We start from the raw sequence: 26,477 nt of genomic DNA on the forward strand, positions 1-26,477 counted from the left end.
TGTTGTCAATTTCATTTAGTTCTGATTTGATCTTGTTAATTTCATTTCTTCTGCTGGGTTTGGGGTTGGTCTGTTCTTCTTTTTCCAGCTCTTTGAGTCAATTCATTAGAGTGTCTATTTGTGATCTTTTTGAATTTTGGTTATAGGCATTTATGGAAATAAACTTTCCTCTCAGTACTGCTTTAGTTGTGTCCCAGAGGATTTGATAACTTGTCTCGCCATTGTCATTTTGTTCAAAGAATTTTTTTATTTCCATCTTCATTTCTTCATTTATGAAGTAATTATGTAGTAGAAGGTTGTTTAAATTCCACATTTTTGTGTAGAAATGTGAGTTTCTGTTAGGGTTGATTTCTACTTTTAATCCACTGTGATCTGAGAAGATACATGGTATGATTTCTATTTTTTTAAGATCTTTTGAGACTTACTTTGTGTCCTAGGATGTGGTCAGTCTTAGAGAATGTCCCGTGAGCTGATGAGAAGAACGTATATTCAGTGGGTTTTGGGTAGAATGTCCTGTAAATGTCAGTCAGTCCCAATTGTTCTGGAGTTTTGTTTAAGTCCATTATTTCTTTATTAATTTTCTGTTTGGAGGATCTGTCTTGTGCCGTCAGTGGGGTGTTGAAATCTCCGGTGATTATGGAGCTGCTATTAATCCATTTGCTTAGATCCAGTAAGGTTTGCTTTATGAATCTGGGTGCACCTAAGTTGGGTGCATATATATTAAAAATTGTTATCTCTTCTTGTTGAACTGTGCCCTTCACCATTATATAATGACCCTCTTTGTCTTTCACTACTTTTGTTGGTTTAAAAAACTAAAACGTCTGAAATTAGAACTGCCACACCAGCCTTCTTTTGGTTTCCATTTGCTTGGAATACTGATCTCCACCCTTTTATTTTTAGTCTGTGTGCATCCTTGCAGGTTAGATGTGTTTCCTGAAGACAGCATATACTTGGTCTGTATTTTCTTATCCATTCAGCCAGCCTATGTCTCTTGAGTGGAGAGTTTAAGCCATTCACATTTATTGAGAGAACTGATAGGTAAGGTTGATTACTGTTCATCTGTTGGGTTGGATGTTGTTGCTATGATTTTTGTCTTGAGCCATTGTAATATCTGGCCTTTAATCTTTGGGTTTTGGTTGTTTTTATATTCGTGGGTTATTATTATGATGTTCCATGCGGAACGCTGTTTTGAGTACTTCTTGTAGGGCTGGTCTTGTCTTGGTGAATTCTCTGAGCCTTTGCTTGTCTGAGAATGTCTTTATTTCTTCTTCATATACGAAGCTTAGTTTTGCAGGGAATAAGATTCTAGGCTTGGCATTGTTTTGTTTCAAAAGAATGAGAATGGGGCCCTAGTCTCTCCTTGCTTGTAAAGTCTCATTAGAGAAGTTTGGTGTTATTCGAATTGGCTTTCCCTTGTATGTTACTTGCTTCTTTCGTCTTACAGCTCTTAGAAGGGCCTCTTTAGTTGATATTTTGGTCAGTGTGATGACTGTATGTCGTGATGTCTTCCTGTTTTCATTGAATCTCCCAGGGGTCCTCTGAGCTTCTTGAAGTTGTATATTGAGATTTTGAGCAAGCCTGAGAAATTTTCCTCTATTATATCTTCAAATAGCTTGTCCAACCCGTGAGTGTTGTCTTCTTCCCCTTCTGGTAACCCTATGACCCTCCCATTAGGTTTCTTCACATAATCCCACATATCTTGTAGGCTTTGCTCTTTTCTCTTGTTTCTCTGCTCTATTTCTGTGACTGATTTATTTAATTGGAGGGTGTTATCTTCAAGCTCTGAGATTCTTTCTTCTGTTTGATCTACCCTGTTCTTGAGACTTTCCACTGTATTTTGTAGTTCCCTGAATTGATTCTTCATTTCCAGGAGTTCGGTTAAACTTTTCTTCATTGTGTCTATTTCTTTAGTGAACTTTTTTCCCAGATCCTAGAGGCTTTTTGTGGTTTCTTTGTGTTGGTTATTGAGTTGTTCTTGCAGGTTGGTGAGTGTTCTTATGATCCACACACGAAATTCCTCTTTTGTCATTTTGGTTGCCTGATTTTGGTTGGTGCGTGTTTCTAGGGGGCTGGTGCTCCTCTTTGGGGTGGGTGTTTTCCATTTGGTTATTCATATTTCCTGAGTTCCTTCGCTGATTTCTTCCCATGTCCATCAGTTGTTGTTTCTTTCCTTTAGGTTTTTGTTTGGGTATTCACACACCTTGTTTAGTTTCTGAGCCCATAGGTGTTGTCTGTGGGTGAGATTTGACCACCCTGTATAATGAGTCAGTAGGTGTCATTAAAAGGGTATGCAGGATGCTCTCCTTGTCAGTAGGTGGCGCTTGCTTGGAGGAACAGGCTATGCTGTTGTTTTTATGTCCTGTTATCAGCTCTTGTTCCTGTAGAGAGAACTCTAATGCCTCAGGTGGTGGGTGGGGCCCTGGGACTTCCAGGTCTGTCCTTTTCTCCCCTTCAGTGAGGGCTGGTCTAGGAGTGAGTCTGGGCGGAGCTGTGTTGGGTAAGCCTGCCCTCAGGCACCACCAATGTCGTTAGCAGGGGTCAAAGTTCTGTGCTCTGCTTCCAGGAAAAGCTGTCAGGGAGGGGCTGGAATGGCCCTGCTCAGCCAGAGAGTCTGCGTGTGGGGGTGGGGCTGTCTGAGACTTGCAGTCTGGAGCGGGCCTGGCTTCTTTCCACCCTCCCCAACTCCGCGGCTACTCCTGGGCCTCTGCCAGCAGGCCAGACTACACGCCACCAGGCCTCCCCTCGCTGTGCTGCCGGCGGGGAGGTTCCCTGTGCAGAAACGCCACCTGGGCTGGGCATACGGCCTCCTTTTGGAAGGAGGGTTGCCCTCTAGGCTGCTGATCTGCCCCTGAAGGCACACACACCTCCGTAGGCTGTTCACAAATATCCTTTCTGTGCCCCAGGCAATGGGAGACCTGGGTGCACGGGATGTGGTCTGCAGGTTTGACCTCTGGGTCCCAGAGTTCAAACTGTTTCCCCGCCAGGGAGAGCAGTGCCAGTCCCAATTCACCCACAGGGAGCCCACGCTGGGTCTATGTCTCTCAACCTCAGGGTCTGCCCCGTCTCTGGGATCACCGTGCCAGCAGCACCTGGGAGGGCTGGTGGGTAGGGAGCTCACAGTCTGAGTTCCCTTTAGTCAGCTGTAGGGCCCCAAAAGGGAAGGTCCCATTCGCTGTAGGTGCCTCCGGCTGGTGGCTGTATTGTCTCTCTGGGAAGCCGTGGGTAGGGTCGGGGGAGAGGAGGAGGAGGCAATATGGCGTCTTCCACGTGGCTGGGGTCTGTGCACACGGAGGTGCCCCGAGGGAGTTGGGAGCCTGGTGCTGCGTCCGCTACTGGCTCACTGCTCACTGGCAGCGGCCATCGCTGGGATGGTGTCCGCAGGTCTCTCCACTCGCTGGGGAGCCCACCAGCAGTCCGGGATGTAGGGGAGGGGAAACGGCCTATCCACCTACACTTCCCGCTGGTCTCCGGGCTGCTCCGGGGGTCCCAGTTCCAGTTCTCCTCCTTGACCTCCTCCTGTGGAGTCTCCTGTGGTCTCAGGTACTCCTCCTTCCGACCCTCATCCGATGTGGGCTCGTCTTCTTGCTTCTTGCTTCTAATTTCTGCTAGAATCTGTCTTTTCTGCAGAGACCCTCTGACTGGTGGTGTTTCTCATCCGCCATCTTCTCTCATCAGCCCTCCTTTTCTTAGTCAGTCCCCCAACTCTGCCTGGCCATCACCCAACTCAGCTCTTTTCTATACTTGAGACTCATACCCTGCCACGCCCCATATCATACACCCTACCAGTTGCCTTCCCTGCCTTGGCCCTGACCTCTGTTAGATGATCTTTGCCTGCACTTGCCTAGTGGCATTTTTCCTTGATTATATATACATCTTTAATCAAAGTATTGAGATAATTATACATTCACATGCAGGTAAGAATTAAACCTATAAATTGATTTGAGGAGATTGCCATTTTACTATGTTGAGTCTTCCATTTAATGAACACACTATGTCTTTCCATTTTATTTGGGCTGTGATTTCTTTACTCTTTGGCATAAAGATCCATATATGTTTTGTTAGTTTATACTTAAGTATTTCATTTACTTTGGAGTAATTGTACTGGTATTGTGTTTTTAATTACAGTTTCCACGTGTAATTTTTTTGTTTGTATGTAGAAATGCAGTTGACTTTTGTGTGTTGACCTTGTACTCTAAGACATTGCTGAACTCACTTTCAGTTATTGGAGGTTTTTGGAGATTCTTTAGGGTTTTTTATATAAACAATCATGTTATCTGCAAATAAGGTCAACTTTGTTTCATTTCCAATCCATTTGCTGTTATTTTTTTTTCTTGCTTTATTGTAATGGCCTAGTTCTTCTACTAAGCAGACTAAAAATCATAAGAGCATATGTCTTTGTCTAGTTTCTGATCTTAGGAGGAAAGCATTCAGTCTTTTTACCTTTCAGTATAATGTTAGCAGTAAGTTTTCTATAACAAGTTTAATTAGTTCCCCTCCATTCTTAACTTACTGAGAGTTTTTATCATGAATGGGTGTTAGATTTTATCTAATGCTTTTTCTGTGTCAATAAAAATAATCATATGATTTTTCTTCTTTAGCCAGTTGATGTTGTAGGTTATATTGATTGATTTTTGAATGTTTAAACTAGCTTTATATAAGTTTTATTTTGTAATAAATGTTATTTGGTAATGGTATATAATTCTTTTTATGCATTTCTGGGTTTGATTTGCTAATATTTTGTTGAGGACTTTTTGCCTGAATTCAGGAGAGACATTGGACTATAGTTTTCTTTTTTTGTACTATCTATATCTCCTTTTGGTATCAAGGTAATCTTAGTCTCATAAAGGGGTTTGGAAAATGTTTCCTCCTCTTCTATTTTCTGGAAGACATTGTATAAAATTGGTGCCTATTCTTTAAATGTTCTGTAGCATTCTCCAATGAGGTCATGTAAACCTGGAAATTTCATTTATGGGAGGTTTTTTTAAAATACTTTATTGCATAATCTGACTTGTCACTTAACAATGTGTGAAAGCTATTTTACATGTCTATACATATCCACTGGTCCTTTAACAACTTCATCCATCCTGATAGAGGTTTTATTGTTTTTTTACTGTTGAAATCAATGCTGTGATGAACACTTTTATACATATCCTTGTTCATATGTAAATGTTACCCCAAAATAAGTTCCTAGAAGTGGAATTACAAGGTCTAAGAAAGCACACATTTGAATTTTTAATAGATATTTTGAAATTATTCCTCAAAAAGATGATAAAAATGGAGCCTCTGCAAAAAAGATACACATTTTTTCCTAGCAACTGCCATTATAAGCATTTAAATAAAAATATTTTATCTTTCTATTCTCTGTGAAAGGTCAGTTTCATTCTTTATATTATTTGACCAATTTGTAACATCTGACAGAATTAATGACCCCTTTTTCCATGAAACACATCCTTCACTTGTCTTCTAAGGCAGGCTACTCTTGGGATTTTCCTCATAACACACTGTAATCTTTTCAATCTTCCCTCCTGGTTCCTCTTGTCTGCCTGTATTCTAAATATTGAAGGGTTCTAGGTATCATTCCTTGGTCCCCTTTCTACCTACTCATACCCTTGGCAGGATCTCATCCAATCTCATGGATTTAAATATGAATTCTCCACTTGAATGTCTAAGAGACATCTATAAACATCTAAAACTGAATTCATAATCATACCTCCAAAACCTGGTCCTTCCACAGTGTTACCTTACTTCAGCTCAGTAAATGGCAGTTCCATCTTTTCAGCTGCTCAAACCAAAACCTTGCTTTCTTTCTCTTACTCTCCAAACCTTCTCCTTTCTTTATTCAGGTTTTGCTACAGTCAGATGACTAGAAACCTCTTACTACATTTTTGAAACAACACTTCCCTGCTTCTCACCATTATTCTCTATCCTCTTAGCTTGCCAATTTTTAAAATATGGCATGTCTCAATCTCTAAAATCAAAGTATATATTTCTTTACTTGATCATCATCTCTCCTAATAGAATGTGACCTGAGGGCAGAAACTTTGCTGGTTTACTAGGGTATCTCTGGCATATAAAGCAGTGTTGTTGGCACACAGTGGCCACTCAGTAATTATTTGCTCAATCAATGAATGGCTTTTATAACTCACACATAGATATTATAGCTGAAAACTAGCTTGTTGAGAAGGTAAAGGCAATAGATTTAGAGATGAAGCATCCCTTAGGGTATATTATTCTTCAAAGTCTATTGCCCTACCTGTAAAATGGGGTTTATGCCATCTTCCTCAACACATATGAAAGGTGATAGTCAATATCTATTTGGTACTATAAGACATAAAAGATTCACTACCTGCAATTTACCAGACACATTTGCTTCAATTTTCCTTTTAACTTCCCTTGTTCGGGTACCTCACAATATGAGAGTATGTGTTCTAAAGTCCTTATAATACCTGTATATTATTATATCATTATATTGTATGTTAAGTTTGTACCTTAATGTGTCCATTTATGCAAACTTTAAGAATGGTAAAGTAGAAGTTAATTACCAGAAAAAAAAAAAATAGATGGTCGCACAACTCTGTAAATACACTAAAAATCATAGAATCCTGCAATTAAAACAGGTGAATTTATGGTATACATATTATACCTGAAAAAACTGTTAATGAAACAAAAAAGAGATTCCATAATTTCATATATGGGGCTGCTGTAAAATATTCTCAGAATTTAGGAATAAGGAAAAAATTCTAAAAGCCTCCAAATTTAAAATCACTGCAATAGATGAGCTCTGCCATTAGTTAAAACAGACTACCCTAATAAACGGCGTATAAAAGAAACCCAGATATCTGGTCAAGTCCTAAGTGACCTGAACAACCATCCTCAGAACTCTGCAGGGATGACTGTGCCAGAGTGCAGTAAGAACGCAGCCTGGTTCCTCGAGCAGAGCAGGCAGATCCATCCGACTCAGGAACTCGCCCGTCAGTCCTCACCAGCGACATCCCAGCTGCCCTGGTCTCGTCAAACTCCCCGAGCAGTCGCCCAACCGCATTTCTTCCCCAGCGGACGTCTGTGGGGAGGGAGTAAATGTCCGCCCTTGATGGTCAACTGACATCTAGTTTTTGGAAGGCCCATGTCCGTTCTCCAACCCCAGATTTGCTGAGGGGGAGCTTACAAAAAACCTGGACTTGCCAAGCTGACGACCCTTCCTGTGCCCTGACAAGCCTCGGGGTGACTCAGACACCAAGGGGGCCACAAGAGGTCCAGCTCCGACACCTTTCCAGCTCTGCGGGGCCTGAGGCGGCAGCCTGCATTTCAGCCTTGGCTGAGCACCAGAGTCACCCAAGGAGATTTTAAAAGCACAGTGAGGGGAGCAACCCCAGACTCGCCGAGTCGGCACCCGAGCGGGTCTTGACGCCAGCCTGGCAGCGCTGGTGTGTGGAAAAGCCGGAGGCCGCCCCGTGCTCTCCAAGCGCGACATCTGCAGTCCAGTGCGGCGCCCGCCGCCTTCCGCGAGGGAACCGCCCAAACTCTCGGGAGACACCCGGCGCCCTCCGCCCCAGCACAGCGCCCGGAGCCCAGGCGGATGCCTATGGGAGCTTTTCGTTTATCAGTTCAATTTCTTTAATTTTATAGGACTATTTAAGTTGGCTCATTCATCTTGGTTGCGTCTTGTTAGTTTGCAATGTTTGAGGAATTGATATGTTTCTTCTAAGTTGTCAAATTATGAGCATAAAGTTGTTTGTACTACTTCCTTATTATGGATGCCAGATTTGTAGTAATAGCCCCTGTTTCATTCCTGATATTGGTAATTTGGGTCTTTTCTTTTTTTCTTTTTATCAGTTTTCCTAGAGGTTTATCAATTTTATTAATTTTTTTCATAGACCCAGCTTCTTGTTTCAACTGACTTTCACTGTTGTTTTCCTGTTTTTAATTTCATTAATTTGTGATTTTTTTTAACATTCTCTTTTATTTATTTATTTATTTAATCCTGCCCCACCTTTCTAAGCATTGATGTCCATTATGTATTTTTTTAGAATTTCAGAATACTGTGGGGGTACAAATGTTGTAGGCTACATGGATCATTTTTGCAATGTTTGAGTCCTGGCTATAGGTGTGCTTGTCACCCAAATAGTGTTCATAGTACCCCTTAAGTTGGTTTAATCCCTTCCCCTCCTCATCCCTCACCTGTGATTGATTTCCACTGAGTTTTACTTCCCTTTGTGCACATGTGTGCTCATCGGTTAGTTCCAATTTAATAGTGAGTACATGTGGTGTTTGTTTTTCCCTTCTTGAAATACTTCACTTAGGAAGATGGTCTCTAGTTCCATCCAGATTATTGCAAACAGTATTAATTCATCTTTTTCTATGGTTGAGTAGTACTCCATGGTATACATATACCACATTTTGTTAATCCACTCATGAATTGATGGTCACTTGACTTGCTTCCACATCTTTGCAATTGCGAATTGTGCTGCAATAAACATTCAAGTGCAGGTGTCTTTTTATGAAAAGTCTTCTTTTCCCTTGGATAAATACCCAATAGTGGGATTGCTGGATCAAATGGTAGGTCTACTTTTAGTTCTTTGAGGAATCTCCAAACTGTTTTCCATAGAGGCTGCACTAATTTCCAGTCCCACCAACAGTGTACAAGTGTTCTTTTCTCTGTGCATCAACACCGGCATCTATTGGTTTTGGACTTTTTAATGGAGCCATTCTAACTGGGGTAAGGTGATTATCTCATTGTGGTTTTAATTTACAATTCCTTTTTTTTTTTCTTACAATTCCCTGATGATTAGTACTGTTGAGCCTCTTTTCATAAGTTTATTAGCCATTCGTCTATCTTCTTTTGAGAAGCTTCTTTTCATGTCTTTTGCCCATTTTTTAATAGGGTTTTTTTTCTTGTTGCTTTGCTTGAGTTCTTTTGTAAATTCTTGTTGTTAACCCTTTATCAGATGTGTGGGTTGCAAATATCTTCTCCCATTCTGTAGGTTGTCTATTTGTTCGATTGATTATTTTCTTAGTTGTGCAGAAACTTTTTAGTTTAATCCAATCCTATTTATTAATTTTTATTAATGCCATGATTGCCATTGAGTTCTTAGTCATAAATTGTTTGTCTAGGCCAATATATAGAAGACTTTTCCCTACACTTTACTCTAGAATTCTTATGGTTTTATGCCTTAGAACTAAGTATTTTATCCATCTTGAATTAATTTTTGTGAGTGTTGAGAAGTAGGGGTCCTTTGCATTCTTCTGCATGTGGCTATCCAGTTTTCCCAACACCATTTATTGAATGGGGCTTCTTTTTCCCATTGTACATTGTGTCTGCTTTGTTAAAGATCAGTTGGTTGGCCGGGCGCGGTGGCTCACGCCTGTAATCCTAGCTCTCTGGGAGGCCGAGGCGGGCGGATTGCTCAAGGTCAGGAGTTCAAAACCAGCCTGAGCAAGAGCGAGACCCCGTCTCTACTATAAATAGAAAGAAATTAATTGGCCAACTGATATGTATATAAAAAATTAGCCGGGCATGGTGGTGCATGCCTGTAGTCCCAGCTACTCGGGAGGCTGAGGCAGCAGGATCGCTCGAGCCCAGGAGTTTGAGGTTGCTGTGAGCTAGCCTGACGCCACGGCACTCACTCTAGCCTGGACAACAAAGCGAGACTCTGTCTCAAAAAAAAAAAAAAAAAAAAGATCAGTTGGTTGGCCGGGCGCGGTGGCTCACGCCTGTAATCCTAGCACTCTGGGAGGCCGAGGCGGGCGGATTGCTCAAGGTCAGGAGTTCAAAACCAGCCTGAGCGAGACCCCGTCTCTACCATAAAAAAAAAAATAGAAAGAAATTAATTGGCCAACTAATATATATAATATAAAAATCAGCCGGGCATGGTGGCTCGTGCCTATAGTCCCAGCTACTTGGGAGGCTGGGGCAGGAGGATTGCTTGAGCCCAGGAGTTTGAGGTTGCTGTGAGCTAGGCTGACGCCACGGCACTCACTCTAGCCTAGGCAAGAAAGCGAGACTCTGTCTCAAAAAAAAAAAAAAAAAAAAAAAGATCAGTTGGTTGTAAGTAAATGGTTTTATATCTGGGTTCTCTGTTCTGTTCCATTGGCTCATGTCTCTGTTTTTGTACAAATAGCCATGCTGTTTTGATTATGATAGCCTTGTAGTATAGTTTGAAATCTGGTAATGTGATGCTTCCAGATTTGTTATTTTTGCTTAAGATTGCTTTGGCTATTCAGTCTCTTTTCTAGTTCCAAACAAGGTGTAGAATTATTATTTCTAGATCTGTGAAGTGTGACTTTGGTAACTTGATAGGGATTGCATTGAATTTGTAAATCATTTTGGGTGGTGTGAACATTTTAACAATGTTGATTCTACCTATCCATGAGCACAATATGTTTTTCTATTTCTTTGTATACTCTGCAATTTCTTTCCTCAGAGTTTCATAGTTCTCTGTGTAGAGATCTTTTACTTTCTTGGTTAAGTGTATTCTTAGGTACTTTATTTTCTTTGTAGCTATTGTAAATAGTTTTGAGTCTATGATTTTACTATTGGCTTGACTGTTATTAGTATATATAAATGCTGCTGATTTCTGTACATTGATTTTTCTATCCCGAGACTCTGCTGAATTTATCAATTCTAGGAGACTTTTGGTGGAATCTCCAGGGTTTTCTAGATACAAGATTGTTTTACAGCAAAGAGCAATAGTTTGACCTCCTCTTTCCCGATAAGGATACCCTTTATTTCTTCTCTTGCCTGATTGCTGTAGCAGGCTAGGACTTCCAGCACTATGTTGAAGAAAGGTGGTGACAGTGGGCATCATTGTCTTGTTCCAGTTCTTAGGAGGAATGCTGTCAGGTTTTCCCTATTTAGTGTGATGTTGCCAGTGGGTTTGTCATGTATGGCTTGTATAATTCTGAGATATGTTCCTTCTATGCCTAGTTTGTTGAGGATTTTTTATCATGAAGGGTGCTGGATTTTGTTAAGTGCTTTTTCTCCATCTGTTGAGATGATCATATGGTTTTTGTTTTTGTTTATGAGGTGAATCATGTTTATTGATTTACTTATGTTGAACCATCCTTGCATCCCTGGGATAAAGCCCACTTGGTCATGCTGTATTATCTTTTTGATGTGCTATTGAATTTGGTTTGCTAGTATTTTATTGAGGATTTTTGCATGTATATTCATAAGCGATATTGGTCTGTAGTTTTTTTGTTGTGTTGTTCCTGGCTTTGGTATCAAGATGATACTGGCTTTGTAGAATAAATTGAGGAGTAGTCCCCCCTTCTGAATATTATGGGATAATTTCTCTATTATGGGTACCAGTTCTTCTTTGTAGGTCTGATAGGCTTCAGCTGTGAAACTATCTGATCCAGGGTATGTTTTTGTTGGGAGGTTTTTTTTATTACTGTTTCAATCTCACAGTTATTGGTCTGTTCAGGAGTTCTCTTTCTGTCTAGTTGAGTCTCAGGAAATTGTGTATTTCCAGGAACTTTTCCATTTCCTATATGTTCTCTAGCTTATGTGCTTTAGAGATTTACACAGTATCCATGGATATTGCTTTATATTTCTGTGCTAGCAGCTGTGGTCACCTTTTTCATTTCTGATTGAGTTTATTTGGATCCTTTCTCTTCTATTCCTGGTTAATCTAGCAAGAGGTCTGTTGATTTTATTTATATTTTTAAAGAACCAACTTTTTGTTTTGGTAATCCTTTATATCGTGTTTTTTGTTTTGTTTTATTTTCCAATTCATTTAGTTCTGCCCTCTTCTTTTCTTCTGCTGCCTTTGAGTTTGGTTTTTTCCTTTCTTTTCTAGTTCCTGAGGTATGACATTAGGCTGTTAATTTGTGATCTTTTTTTTTTTTATGTAGGCATTTAAGGCTATGAATTTTCTTATGAGGAATGCTTTTGCTGCGTCCCATAGATTTTGATAGCTTTTGTTCCCTTTGTTGTTCAATTCAAAGAATTTTTTATTTCCATCTTAATTTCATCCTTGACCCAGTAATCATTCAGGAGTAGGTTCTTTCATTTCCATGACTTTGTGTAGGTTTGAGTGTTTCTCTTGTGATTGATTTCTTGTTTTATTCTACTATAGTCTGAGAAGGTACATGGTATGATTTTTATTTTTTTGAATTTGTTGAGTCCTGTTTTGTGGCCTGAAATATGATCATTCTTGGGGAATTTACCATGTGCTGCTGAGAAGAATGTGTATTTTGTAGCTTTAGGGTAGAATGTTCTTTAAATGTCTGTTAGTTCCATTTCATTTAGAGTTTGTTTTAAGTCCATTGTTTGTTTATTTATTTTCTGCTTTGATGATTTGTCAAGTTCTGATGGTGAGGTGTTGAGGTCCCCAGCAATTACAATGGTGCTATTTATTTCTTTGCTTAGCTCTAGTAAAATTTGCTTTATATATCTGGGAGTTCCTGTGTTGGGCACATATATATTTAGGATTGTTATGTCTTCTTGTTGAATTATCCCCTTTACCATTATATAATGACCTTCTTTGTCTTTCTTTACCTTTGTTGGTTTAAAATCAATTTTATCTGACATAAGAATGGCTACACCTGCTCTCTGTTTATTTCCATTTGTGTGGAATATTTTTTTCTATCCTTTCATGTTGAATCTGTGTGCATCCTTATGGTTTAGATGTGATTCCTAGAGACAGAAGATTTTGGGTTGTGTTTTTTCATCCATTCAGCCAGCTTATGTCTTTTGAGAGGAGCATTCAGTCCATTAGCATTCATTGATAGCATTGATATGTGGGATGTCAGTCTGTTCATCCTGTAAGATCCTCCCTTTTTGATTTGTTTTACCTCTTGTTCTATTTTTCTGTGAGAGTTGTGAGTTTGGGGATTTTTAAAGGTGAATTTACACTGGTAGGAATCTGTTGTGCTGATTTGTAAACACCGCTCTTCTGAGTATTTTATGCGGAGGAATAGCTCTGGTCATGAAATTCCCTTAGTTTTTGCTTGTCTGGCAAAGACTTTATTTCTCCATCTATTGTGAAACTAAGTCTTGCAGGATATGAAATTCTAGGCTGGCAGTTGTTCTGTTTAGATCAATCGAAGATGGGGCCGCAATCCCTTTTAGCTTGTAATGTTTCCACTGAAAAGTCTGCTGTTTAGTTTAATGGCTTTTCCTTTGTAGGTTATTTAATGCTTTCATCTATCTGCTTGTAGAATTTTCTCCTTCATTTTCACTTTGGCCAGGTTTATTACTATATGTCTTGGAGACAGCCTGTTTGCTATGAATCTTCACAGTGTTCAATGTCCATCTTGTATCTGTATGTCTAAATTTCTGGCAATACCAGGGAAGTTTTCTCAATAATTTCCTCAAATAAGTTTTCCATGCTTTTAGCTCTTTATTCTTTGCCATCAGGGATACCTATAATTCGAATGTTAGTTTGCTTCACATAGTCCCATGTCTCTCAGTGATTGCTCAGACTTTTTTATACTCTTCTCTGCCTCTTTGAATGAATGGGTTATCTTGAAAGCCTTGACTTCAAGCTCTGAGATTCTTTGTTCTCCCTGGTTTAGCCTGTTTTTAAAGCTGTCTTCTGTGTTTTGAAATTTCCTGAATGACTCTTTCCTTTCTTTAAGTTGTATTATATCCTTTCTTATGTTGTCTACCTCTCTAATAACTTTTTCAGTTTTTTCATTGATTTCCTGAAATTTCTTATTTGGCTTCTTTTTATTGGTTTTCAACTTTCTCTTCAATTCCATTAATCTTATTTGCCATCCATATTTTGAATTTCATTTCTGTCATTTTGGCAATTTCCTTGTGGGTAGAGTCCACTACTATAGCTCCAGCACTGCTTTGAGCCTCATCAGGGCTCCAATGTTGTTTTCTGGGCTGCTATGGTAAAACTACTGCGAGGAGGGTAAAGCAGGCTCTCCAGACCAGGAAGGCTGCTTGTGATGGAGGGGCCACAATTCACAGACAGCCCAGGTGCCTAAACACATTGTGCTTGGTTGCTGTGGCACAAGGGCCTGAGATCTTCCCTATCCTAGTCCAACAGTGGCTTGGGGCGGGGGATAGGCTCCCAGATACTCACATCTCGGACCCCCACAGTATTCTCCTGTCAGTTCCACCCACGTGGACTTCCTACCTCCCTAGTCCATCTCTCAAGCCTCCCTCCTGTGTCCTCTAGCAATGAGCTTGAGTCCTGGGAGCATGGGATTCAGCCTGTATGTGTGACCCATTGGCAATGTCTCTGAGACACACCAGCAGCAGGGAGCTCCCAGATCAGGAACCCTGAGTCCACTGCAGGTCCTCAAGGGGAAAGGCATGGGTCCCACTGTCTGTGGGAACCTTGGGCTGGAGCACATGCCAGCTGGGGAAAGGAGGCTGCCCACCAAATTTCTCAACTCAAATGGCTCTCCATGTTGCAGTGGGTGGAGGACGGGTGAGAAAGGATAAGAGTCTGAATGGGAGAATGTAGAGAGCTTCCTGTTTATCCCTGTAACACCATCTGATGGGAGAAGTAGAGTCCACTTCCTCTTCTGCAGAGCAGGAGCATTTGGTAGGTGATCAGATCCCTGTTCACCCCCTCTGAAATTGTGGGGTGGAAGATGATATGGCATTTTTATGGGTTTTGACTGGGGTAGCATGGATATTTTCAGGGAGCAGGCTTTCCTTACAGCTTGTTTTGGGTTGAAGGATTCTGCAGCACCCTGTTTGGGTATATGGGAGGCAAAAAGGAATCCCAGGGCGCTCACAACCATATCTTTCCTCAAGTCTTGAGGTCCCTAGACAGCTCCGCCACTCAGAGTCTTCCTATATTTGTCTGCTCTATTGTGTCCAAGAGTTTTTTAGTTGTAAGACATAGAAACTAGGGGAAATAGGTCTACTCTACCTTGACAGAACCAGAAGTCTGCCTAGTGACATTTGATTTATCTCTTAAATAAAGGGTAGCAGGAGAAAGGGAAAATTCCCTTTAACTTCTTTGGGGTGTAATTCACGATAATTCACCCATTTAAAATAGCAATCCAAAGTTTTCAGTGTATTCACAGAGCTAGGCAACCAATACACTAATCAATTTTAAAGCATTATTATCACCCCATAAAGAAACCCTGTACTCTTTAGCAATCACCAGCCCCCATTCATCTTCCCCTTCACCACTAGCCCCAGAAACCCCCAGTCTAATTTCTGCTCTGCAGATTTCCTTTTTCTTGACATTTCATGTAAATGGAATCATACAACACATGGTCTTTTTTTATTGCTTTGTTTACTTAACGTAGTGATTTCAAGATTCATTCATATTGTGGCATGTGTCAGTGCTTCCTTTTTATGGTTGAATTATTTTCCATTGTATAGATATACCACATTCTTGTTTATCCATTCATCAGGTGATGGGCATTTGAGTTGTTTTCACTTTTTGGCTATTAAGAGTAATACTGTTTTGAACATCTGTGTGTAAGTTTTGTGTGAACATATGTTTTCATTTTTCTTGAGTATATACCTAGGAGAAGAAGGCTGAGTCATATGGTAATTCTTTGTTTAATCATTTGAGGAACTGCCAGACTGTTTTCCAGTGTTTGCTCCATTTACATACCCACCAGCAGTGTATGAGGGCTCTCATTTCTTTATATCTTCACTAATACTTGTTGTCTGACTTTTTGATTATAACCATCCTAGTAGGTGTGAAGTAGTGTCTCATTGTGGTTTGAATATGCATTTCTCTAGGAACTAGTGAAGTTGAGCCTCTTTTCATGTGTTTATCAACCATTACTATATCTTTTTTGGAAAAATGCCCATTCAAATCACTTGCACATTTTTTATTGTTGAGATATAACTCAAATACCATAAAATTCACCCTTATAAAGTAGTTAGTGCTTTTACCTGTATACACAAGGCAGTGCAATCATCATTACTATCTAAGTTGAGAACATTTTCATCAGACCAAAAAGAAATCCTGTACCAATTAGGACTTAAGAATAGAGAGGAATAAACAAACTCAGTTTCTCCTACTATACTCACATACCATGTTTCTGATGCTAGATGTATGGGGAGGGGGTTCCCCCCACACCAAACAAGTAATCAATTGTGCAGCAGACACCAGCTGGATATCTTCCAATTCAATTCCAACACTATCTACTTAGAGATAGCATCAGATCCCACAGGTTGTGGGCTCAGTCCCACAAAACTGCCCCACTCCACCTGCACTTTTGATACCAACAGCAAGCCCTAGGTTGTTTTACATGTGCTTCTGACCTACCGGCTATAAATCAGGGTTCCCAAAGCCCCATCCTTGGGTTTAATTTGGTGGAGCAGCTCACAGGATTCAGGAAAACACTTATATTTACCAGCTTATTATAAAGGCTTTTACAAAGGATACAGATGAAGAGATGGATAGAGTGAAGTATGGAAAAAGTGGCACAGAGCTTTCATGCCCTCTCTGGGAACACCACAGCCTCCAGCAACCTCCACATGCTCAGCTGTCTGGAAGTTCTTTAAACTGTGTCCTTTTGGGTTTTTATGGAGGCTTCATTATGTAGGCATGATTGATTAAACCATTGTCCATTGATGATCAGCTTAACCTTCAGCCCCTTTCCCCTCCCCAGAGGTTGGGAGTTGGGGCTGAAAGTCCTAACCCTCTAATCCTGCCTTGGTCTTTCTGATGACCAGCCCCCATCCTGAAGCTACCTAGGAGCTGTCAGCTGCCAGTCAGTTCATTAGCATACAGAAAGATACTTATTATGGAAGATTCTAAGAATTTTAGAAGTTATATACCTGGAAACAGGGACAAAAACCAGATCAATAATAATATTTCACAATATCATAGCAGTTAATTCCCATTCCACCCACTTCCTAGTCTCTGGAAGTCACTAATCTACTTTCTGTACCTATGGATATGCCTCTTCAGGACATTTAATATGAAATATATACTATCTTCTATAATTTACTAGTGTCCTTTCTTTCATGAGGATTCACATTAGTCTTGGGTAACTTGCTTTTAACCTGAAGGACTTCCTTTAGGATTTCTTATAAGGTGAGTCTGCTAGCAACAAAATCTCTGGTTTTTGTTTATGTGGGAATGCCTTTATTTCCCCTTCATTTTGAAAGATAATCTTGCTGAATGTATGATTTTTGGTTGGCAATGTTTTATCTTTTGTACTTTGAGTATGTCATCTCTCTGCTTTTTGGTCTTCATTGTTTCTGATGAGAAATCAACTGTTAATCTTATTGAGGTTCCCTTGTATATGAGGAGTCATTTTTTTCTTTGAGTATTTTTACTAGGATATGTCTTGATGTGGATCTCTTTATGTATATCATACTTGAAGTTTGTTGAATTTCTGGGATGTAAATGTTATTTGTTAATGTAAATGTAATTTCTGGGATTAATTTTTTTCATTACATTTGGGAAGTTTTAAGCCATTATTTTTTCTAATATCTTCTAATATTTTTTCTGCTCTTCTTCTGGTACATTCATGAAGAGTATGTTGGTACATGCAGTGGTATCCCATATTTCTCTGAGGCTCTGTTCATTTTCTTCATTTTTTATTCTCTGTCTTCTTCAGAGTATATAATCTCTGTCAGTCTATCATCAAGTTCTCTAATTATTCTACTGTTTCAAATCTGCTCTTGAGCCTCTCTAGTGAATTTTTCATTGTCTCTTTATTAACATTCTCTATCTGATGAGACACTGTCTTAGCTTCCTTTACTTCTTTATGCACAGTTTCCTTTTAATTATTTGAACATACTAATAATGGCTGCTTTGAAATCTTTGGTAGATATGTTGTCTGGGCCCTCTCAGGTAGTTTCTATTGACTGTTCTTTTTTCCTCTGTATGGGTCAGACTTCCCTGTTCCTTTCCATATCTCCTTTTTGTTGTTGAAAATTGGACATTTTAGGTGACATATTTTAGCACCTCTAGAAGCTGATTCCCCTCTCCCATCTCCAGGCTTTTTTGTTGTTGTTTGCTTGTCTGTTTGCTCAGAAACTTGACTAGGCTGTCTTAGTGAAGTTTTCTTCATAGTTTGAAGCCTGTCATGGCCTTGGCCAAGCAAACACAGTGACCCTGAGATGACAGTGATTTTAGCAGGGCTTTCTTTCTTTGTTTCTTTCACCAATTTCTTGGCTATCTCTCTCTCAACTGTTAGCATACCAATTCTTGGGTTCCACTAGTTGCCCACTGATTATTCTGTTGTGTTTTACAAAGCCCTGGAGCATCTGTTTCCCCACAGTCTGATCCAATTGAATTTGGGCAGTGATCGTTTTTGAGGTCAATATTTGAGGTTGGTTCTTACTCCAGAGAGTACTTCTTAGTTGTCTCTTTCCCTGATTCTCTCTGGTAAGCCAGTTAGTGTACAGTTTAGTTTCTTGCTCTCGTGGAGCTACCAGGAGCTTCTTAATTGCGTAAAACCAAAACCTCCATTGTTTTTGAAAATATCTTTAGGCTTGAACTTCCCCATATTATGTTTCAGATAAAGATACTATCTTGGGGGGGAGCATTAGAGTTCTCTGTGTTTAAGGCTTGCTTCTCCCTCTAGCCAAAATGTCCTAGTCTTGGCTCTGGAGCTTGAAGCAGGGAGAGTAGCCCACTTCTGAGTGATATCCCTGCTCTGCAAGCTGAGCAGAGATGGTAGCTTCTGGTCTTCTTGGCTAGCCTGAGTGTGGAATCTCTGACCTACAAATGAGGTAGAAGGAGGGCAGTTGGGAGAAGCCAAGTAGGATGAGGAGGGAATCCATATGGAAGGGCAGCCCACCCAGCAGTGATGATGCCTGAGCAGGATAACATCTGTGTGGGAGGGTAACCTGGCCAGAGTGTTAGAACATTCCAGGGGCTCAGAGCTCGGGTCAGGTTAAAAGGGCTCTTACTTGTCAACATGACCCTGAATGGGATAGTAGAACATAGGCAGGGTGAGGAGAGCATCCATAGCAAGGTAGGTGTCTACAGCAGCCTGGCTCAGGTGTTGGAGTCCAGATGGGGTGAGGGAGGTATCTACATAGAGGAGGGAGCGGTGGTAGCGATGGAGATCACTTCCACATCAAGGGCTTGGTCACATAGGTAAATACATTAGGAGTAATGGTAGTCAGGGTTCTCACTGAGTGATTATTATAGGTATAGTTGTAGAAAGAGGGAAATTAGAAGGAACCCTGTGGTCTTGGGTTAAAATTGGTACTATCAGGGTAAACTCTTGGTTTTCAGTATGTATGTATACATACATAAAAATAAATGTAAATGTGTGGTAGTGTGTACGCCTGTGTATAATACATGTGTTCTTTAGTTCTGTCCACCAAGAGGGCCTGGTAGCAATAACACCCTAATAGCAATGAGCATACATACCTAACAAGCAGATATTGGTTTCTAGATACCATTCTTCACTAATAAATAACAGGGCTTCTTGAATTTAATCATGAGGAAACACAAATGCCCAGATTGAGAGATATTCAATAAAATAACTGGCCTGTACTCTTCGAAAACTTCAGGGTCATCAAAGTCGAGGAAAGACTGTGGAATTTGTTCTAGTGTGAAAAGGTAAAATAGACAAGACAACTAAATATAACATAGTTCTGCACTGTACCCTTTTACTTTAAGCAACATTTTGAGTCATCTGTGAAGCTTTAATGAGATCTGAGGAATAGAGGGAAAATATTAATGTCTTGATTGTAATTTTCTGATTTGAGGGAATTGTGGAGATTGTCTTTGTGGGAAATATATACTAAATTATTTGGATTAATAGGGCAGCATGTCTGCTACTTTCAAACCATTCAAGAAAAAAATATTCTTTGTACTGGTAACTTTTCTCTAAGTTTGAGATTGATTCAAAGTAAAAAATAAAATCCTCTAAAAAATATATTTAAAAACTTAAACCAAAGCTTTCAGTTGTGTTGCATGCTGCTGAGCACTCAAAGAGATGAAAACTAAAAGAGGCCACTTTGAAACAGGTCACTGGAGACCTTGGCAAAGACCCCAGCTGAATAGGCTAAGAATGAGACAGTTGAGAAGTGGAGACAGCAAATGCCGTCACCTCTGTTTAGAGGTTCAACTGTGAAGAAGAGAGAAGTGCCCTTAGAAGGAGAGGAATTATGGTAGAAGATCAAGAAATAATGACATATACTAGGAATGTTTGAAAAACTGAGATTTAGTACAAATAAGGAACGTTTTGGAGAAGTCTGTCTTTAAAAACCTTACAAGTAAAAAAGATGCTTATTTTTTTTCGGAGGGAAGAACTAGAACCAATGTTTATGGAGAAATGGATTTTGACTCAACATTAGAAAACATTTTGAGGCTGGGCATGGTGGCACATGCCTGTAGTCCCAGCTACTCCAGAGGCTGATGCAGGAGGATCGTTGGAGCCCAGGAGTTTGAGGTTTCAGTGAGCTATGATTGAGCCACTGCACTCCAGCCTAGGCAACAGAATGAGACCCTGTCTCTTAAAAAAATAAAAGAAGGAAAGACAGAAAAGAAAGCATTTTGAGCTAACAGTTGAATAGTCAATTGTCTTGTGAGAAGTGAAAGAAAAGTAGAGAACAGGAGCTGGAAAGTCAACTGTGCAGCAAATTCCTGGAAGCAACTCCTGCAGACTTAAGAATGCAAATAGATGGCCCTCCCACTCCCACTGGGCACCCACTACATTCTTGGTCTGTTGTTGTATGAGTTTTTTTGAATAGGAAATAATGAGCCCTTTCTGAAATCTTGAGTGTAGAAGGAAATTACAAGTTCTTGGTGTTCCAGATCTGCTTAGGCTTTTATGTGTTTTAACCACCCACTTGTAGAAATTAAGGGGGAAAAGGCTGAGTAATCTTTGGTACCGTTTAGTGGGTTTCTTTGTTGTGTTTCCTGTGCTTATCACAAGTGTAGCTAATTTTGTGTTTGTGGTGACCAATATATCATTTATTTCCTTAAATATTTTTCTGAATTTTGTTCTGCGTGATGGCCCATCAGCAAATCGTCCAGTGGCCACAAAAGTGTTATGGTCTGGAGACTCAAGCACAGTACCTGTTATCTTTCTACTTCAAGAAAGGCCTGTTAGGTAGGTGGTCATGATTCCAGGAGCTTGGGGGAATTCAGGATTAGCCAGGTGACTTATCTTTTGTACTGTTTTCCTACTTTTTCTTGGAACATGCCTTTTTTCTAGAGATAACATATTTGGAAGTGGGGAGAAGAATAAGACAATAAATGTGACTTTATGCTTATGAAATATAGAAAACTGAAAATTTTCTTCTTATGTATTTAGGAAAATACATTGTCAGAGGGGGAAAAAATAGATCAGTTGTTAGCAGGTAAGTGGGAAAACAACAGTAGGGTTGGTTTTTGTGACTGACAAATAAGGTATAACCATGGAGAAAGGAGAAAAGGAGCTCCCAAATGTAAACACAGTTTAAGTCAGTGAAAAGTTCTAAGGATGCTATCTGTGGCCTCCATAAAGAAAAGTCTTTACCTTTGTGTGTCTGTTGAAAGCATGGTCCTTCATAAAATTATTCTCACTCTAAAACTTTCTATTTCATATAAAACATAAACTGGAAATTAAAATAGTCTTGCTGTTCCTGTTTATCTAAAGATAACCCTTCTATTTTTTTCTGTAGGTGATTTTAAATAAAATTCAAATGTTATTTCTGAGAGTATAAATGATTCATTATTAGCAGTTTATAATTCATCCCACAGCAAAGGACAGATCCTCCAAACAGAAAATTAACAAAGAAATAATGGACTTAAACAGAAATCTAGAACAAATGGGCGTGACTGACAGGACATTCTACCCCAAAACCACTGAATATACGTTCTTCTCGTATACATTCTTCTCTAAGATTGACCATATCCTAGGCACAAAACATGTCTCAAAAATTTTTCAAAAATAGAAATTATACCATGCATCTTCTCACATCACAGTGGAATAAAATTAGAAATTAACCCTAACAGAAACTCTCATTTCTACACAAAGTTGTGGAAACTAAACAACCTTCTTTCTGCCAAACGATTATTTCATAAATGAGGAAATCAAGATGGAAATCAAAAGATTCTTTTAAACTAAATGACAAAGGAGACACAAGTTATCAAAATCTGTGGGACACAGCTAAAGCAGTTCTGAGAGGAAAATTTATTTCCATAAATACCTATATCCAAAATACAGAAGATCACAAATAGACAACCTAATCAATCATCTCAAAGAACTGGAAAAAGATAAACAGACTGACCCCAAACCCATTATTTCATTATTATGAAAATAATAAGATCAAATCAGAACTAAATGAAATTGACAATAAAAAGCTATATGGAAGATTAATAAAACAAAAAGCTGGTTCTTTGAAAAAATATACAAAATTGACACGCTTTTAGCTAGATTAACCAAAAGCAGAAAAGAAAGAACTCTATAATAAGCTCCATCAGGAATGAAAAAGGAGAAATTACAACTGATGCCACAGAGATACAAGATATCATCTATGAATACTACAAAAACCTTTATCCACATAAAGTGGAAAATGTGAAGGAAAGGGATAAATTTTTAGAAACACACAGCCTCCCTAGGCTCAACCAGGAAGAAATAGAATTTCTGAACAGACCAATATAAAGTACTGAAATTGAAACAGCAATAAAAAACCTTCCTAAAAAGAAAAGTCCCAGACCAGATGGTTTCACACCCAAATTTTACCACACCTACAAATTAGAACTGGTGCCTGTCTTGCAGAAATTATTCCACAACATTAAGAAGGATGGAATCATCCCCAACACATTTTATGAAGCCAACATAACCTTGATACCAAAACCAGGAAAGGACGCAACAAAAAAAGAAAACTGCAGAACAATATCCCTTATGAATATAGATGCAAAAATTTTCAACAAAATCTTAGCAAACCGAATCCAGGTGCTTATCAAAAAAAATAATCCAGCACAACCAAGTGGGCTTCATCCCAGAGATGCAGAGATGCAAACCTATAAATGTAATTCACCACATAAACAGAAGCAAAAACAAAGACCATATGACCCTCTCAGTAGACACAGAAAAAGCATTTCACTAAATTCAACATCCTTTTATGATAAGAACACTTAACAAAATAGGCATAGACTGGGCTTACCCAATGTAAATTTTTTAATCAGTTTTTAAGTGGCTGAACAAATATGCTTTCTTACAGATGTGTGAAGTCACAAGTGTAGTATATTTAACAAAATTGACTCACAACATTAATAAAATAAGAAGTATTTGAAAAGAATATAAAAAGAGAAACCAGTTTGATACAAGTATAAAATTGTTTATTCTAACTAAGAATTGGGAAATAATCCCTTTAAAGTTGTTTTTGTGATTGCTTTTTGGCCACATGCTATAAATAAAAATGTGTGCTTACAAAGCAACAAGTGATGGAGGTAATGGAATTTTTGGAGTAAAGACAGTTGGCTCAAAAAGTTATCTGAGATGATGTCTTCTTTATGTTTATTTTAATGCTGTATTTCTCTCTTACTTCAGAAAAAGCATTCATTGAGTTGCTAAAAATGTTCACTCTTTCAGCTTCTTCATACTTGGATCTTAATACTTGTAGACTGAACTGAAAAATACAAGCTTTCAAAATTAATTTTGCTCACCAGTGATATTCCTAGGAATTTATTAAAGAAGAAACGTAGATATAAAAATTTCTTGTCCTGAAAATGTGTATTGTCTTACTTTTAAATAAAAAACATTGATAATAGCCTAAATGTCCAATAGCTAAGAACTCATTAGGTAAAGTATGATGCATGAGGTTGATGTGTCCTAATCATTGTGCTTCCATTAAATGAAAATTGCGAGAAGACTTTTAAAAGCAAATGGGAAAATGTTCCTCTACTGATTAGAGAAAGAAAAAAAACAGGAAAAATGTATTTGCAATATGATTACAGATAAGCAGAAAATCCATATGTATGTGGACAAGGACAGAAAGGGAACCAAGAGAGAATGTTGGGCAGGGACTGAAGGTACATTTTCCTATTGTAAAGCTATTTGTGGCTTAAATAAAACTAGTTTTACAAAGTAGATTGTGCTGTGAATTGGACGTTTTGCCAAGGAATAGTTTTGGAGCAGCCTTTCAGACAAGTGGGGAAGTTGATGCACTCATCTCTCATGTCCAGGCAAATTTCACTTCACCTGCCAGATCAATGCAGGGTGTATTCCCAGCGCCCTATTGTTGGGAATACCAAGCAAACATGCCATGTTGCTTACACCTTACAGATGCCTGTTGGCATTAGACTTGAATTCCTTAGATACTGACACAGCACAGGGTCACTGTGTAGTAACTTGGGTTAGCTCGGTTGTTCTGTGTTTATTTGAAGTTAGCTCAGAAATTATTCTTGAAGTAGTATATAAACCATCCCTTCATTAACTTGATCCAAATAACTCCTACCCCTTATCTAATGAAATTATCTTTTGAGTTTCCTCTGTAGATGTCCTTAAATGCCATTTCTCCATGCATCACTGACTAAGACCTCCTAGTTGCTACCTTAAATACTTTGCATCTCAAATGGAGCATGCTGATTTCTCTCCCACCTTCTGCACATGGACTCCTGTTTTTGCCAACTGCAGAATCTCACCACTCACTAAAGCTGGAGTCGGGCATCACCTCCAGCTCCCTGTCCTCTAGCACCATGGCAGTCTACCTCTGAAGTATACCCTACCTATGTGACTGCTGGCCATGCCCATCCACAGGCCCCCATGTGGGCTTGTCTCTCTCCAGGACTGTGTTAACATGCCACCCACTTGGAAGCACAGAGACCTGCCTGGAAACCTTCTGAGACCCCCCAGTACCCAGACAGCAAATGCACAACTCCTTAGTTTGAGCATTTAGGACTTCCTGCCATCAGGTTCGCTTTCCTCTCACACAGACCTCTGTGCAGCTGTTGCTCCCGTTGCCCTGAGGGTCCTGAAGGCCTTGCCTAGAATATTCCTCAGACCATTCCTCCAACGGGAAAGCTGTGCTTCCTGGATTGGTGACGTTAAAAAGATTTTTTTTCCATTACCACATTCTAAACTAGGGCATGATACTACACATGGAATAAGAATTTGGGCACCATTTGGGATTCTGTGTCCCTGTCTTATTTGACAAAAGTGCATATTGTTGGGAGGATGAGGGTAGCATTTAAAAAGGAGCTTGCTTATAGCCTTAGTAATCATTAAAACAAAACAGAAAAGAGCCTTATCTGTGGCAGTGCAGTAGTTTGTTTCTGTGCACACACAACTGAAATACCGTTTGTGCAGAGAGACAGAGAGCGAGCGCGGTGGCAGCCTGACATAAACAAGTGAGGAGGCGGACAATGAGTGCATTGGCGGTTGTTGCACTTTTTGTTTTCTTTATATCCTTTATCCTCAAGAGTTCCAACCTCCCCCTCATCCAGTTCCTTAAATAAATGTGTTACTTAATGAATTTTTCTTCATATGCCTCTGGCAGGACATTGTTGAAGCTTCTTTTTCCCCCACTACAACAAAAGGCAGAGAATAGTGTTTTTGAGCTTTTGAGAGGCCTGGCTACTGTATCCAATAGAGGTATAACCAAGAATCGGGTTTTCATATTTTTGAAAATAAAAATATGAGATTAAATGTCTTCTGATAATATATCAGCTCTAAAAAATGTCTTTATTTGTTCTATCTAAGTGTTTCTTTAATAGTTCTATTAAGAAAATATGGAGGGGGTTGGTTATGAAAATTGAATATTTTAATAATGTTGTAAGGTGTCCCACATATCCCACTTTTTTTCTACCATGTTCCAGAGAGGAGTAGAAAGAGAATTTTTTTCATAATATCCAGAGAATGACTGTGAAAGGGATAAAAGAATTTAAACCTTTTAATATATGTGTAAAAAATAGTGTTTGCATCATGAAGACATTTTTCTAAACTCATTACAATATTGGGGAGGTAATTCTTTAAGTGATCAGATCTTTTAAGTGTGTTTGAGAAACAAAATAAAGTAGTCTCGATTTAGGAATTAGCTATTTAAAATGCATATTATTCATCCCTATATTTGAACAATTTGTCCAAAATAGAGTCCGTTCATATAGGATTTTTCCTGTTGAGAACTCAGTGAGAATCAATCAGTACTTTCTTTGTTTGTCACCATGGAAACCAGTCAGCCTATCCGGAATGGCTGTTAGATCATACAGAACGGTGCTCCTGCCTCAGCCTAACTTCCTCACTGAGTGAGCTGGCGCTGACTGCTCCCGGCCCGCTCTTGCCTCCCGGGAGCCCAGTGCCATGCCCGTGCAGGGCGCGCCCCGGCGGCCCTCGGCCGTGCACTTCCTCAGCGCCTTCCTCCAGGGCCGCCGGCATTCCACCTCGGACCCCGTCCTGCGGCTGCAGCAGGCCCGGCGCGGCTCTGCCTCCAGCTCTGCCACGAAGCTCTTGTCCTCATCCTCCCTCCAGGTGATGGTGGCTGTGTCTTCAGTCTGCCGTGCCGAGGGGAGCCCAACTTTCCCCGAGAGAAAAAGTAAAGCTGTCTTTCTTATTGATTGCCACACCTTTGTATCTAAATTTAAGGAATGTGACTAGGCTATGTTGTGTTTATACCTTTGTAAATATTGGCAATTAATTCTGTG

The 26,477-nt window shown here is 39.6% G+C and overlaps 1 protein-coding gene across 4 annotated transcripts in view; it reads left to right on the forward strand.

Annotated features, from left to right (window-relative positions):
• PTPDC1 (protein tyrosine phosphatase domain containing 1) overlaps window positions 1–26,477 on the forward strand; it is an 86,182-nt gene that overhangs the window by 44,046 nt on the left and 15,659 nt on the right. The window contains exon 1 of one of the 4 annotated variants that reach the window (XM_012738511.3): window positions 1,844–26,368. The exons of 2 other annotated variants lie outside the window; for them this stretch is intronic. In XM_012738511.3, coding sequence (XP_012593965.1) covers window positions 26,137–26,368 — 232 coding nt within the window. In that variant the 5' untranslated portion in view covers window positions 1,844–26,136. Of the gene's footprint in view, window positions 1–1,843; window positions 26,369–26,477 lie in introns of those variants that run through there. One more of the 4 variants, XM_012738508.3, reaches the window with a different exon arrangement.

This window comes from Microcebus murinus, chromosome 12 (assembly GCF_040939455.1).
Source record: "Microcebus murinus isolate Inina chromosome 12, M.murinus_Inina_mat1.0, whole genome shotgun sequence".
Classification (NCBI taxonomy): Eukaryota; Metazoa; Chordata; class Mammalia; order Primates; family Cheirogaleidae; genus Microcebus; species Microcebus murinus.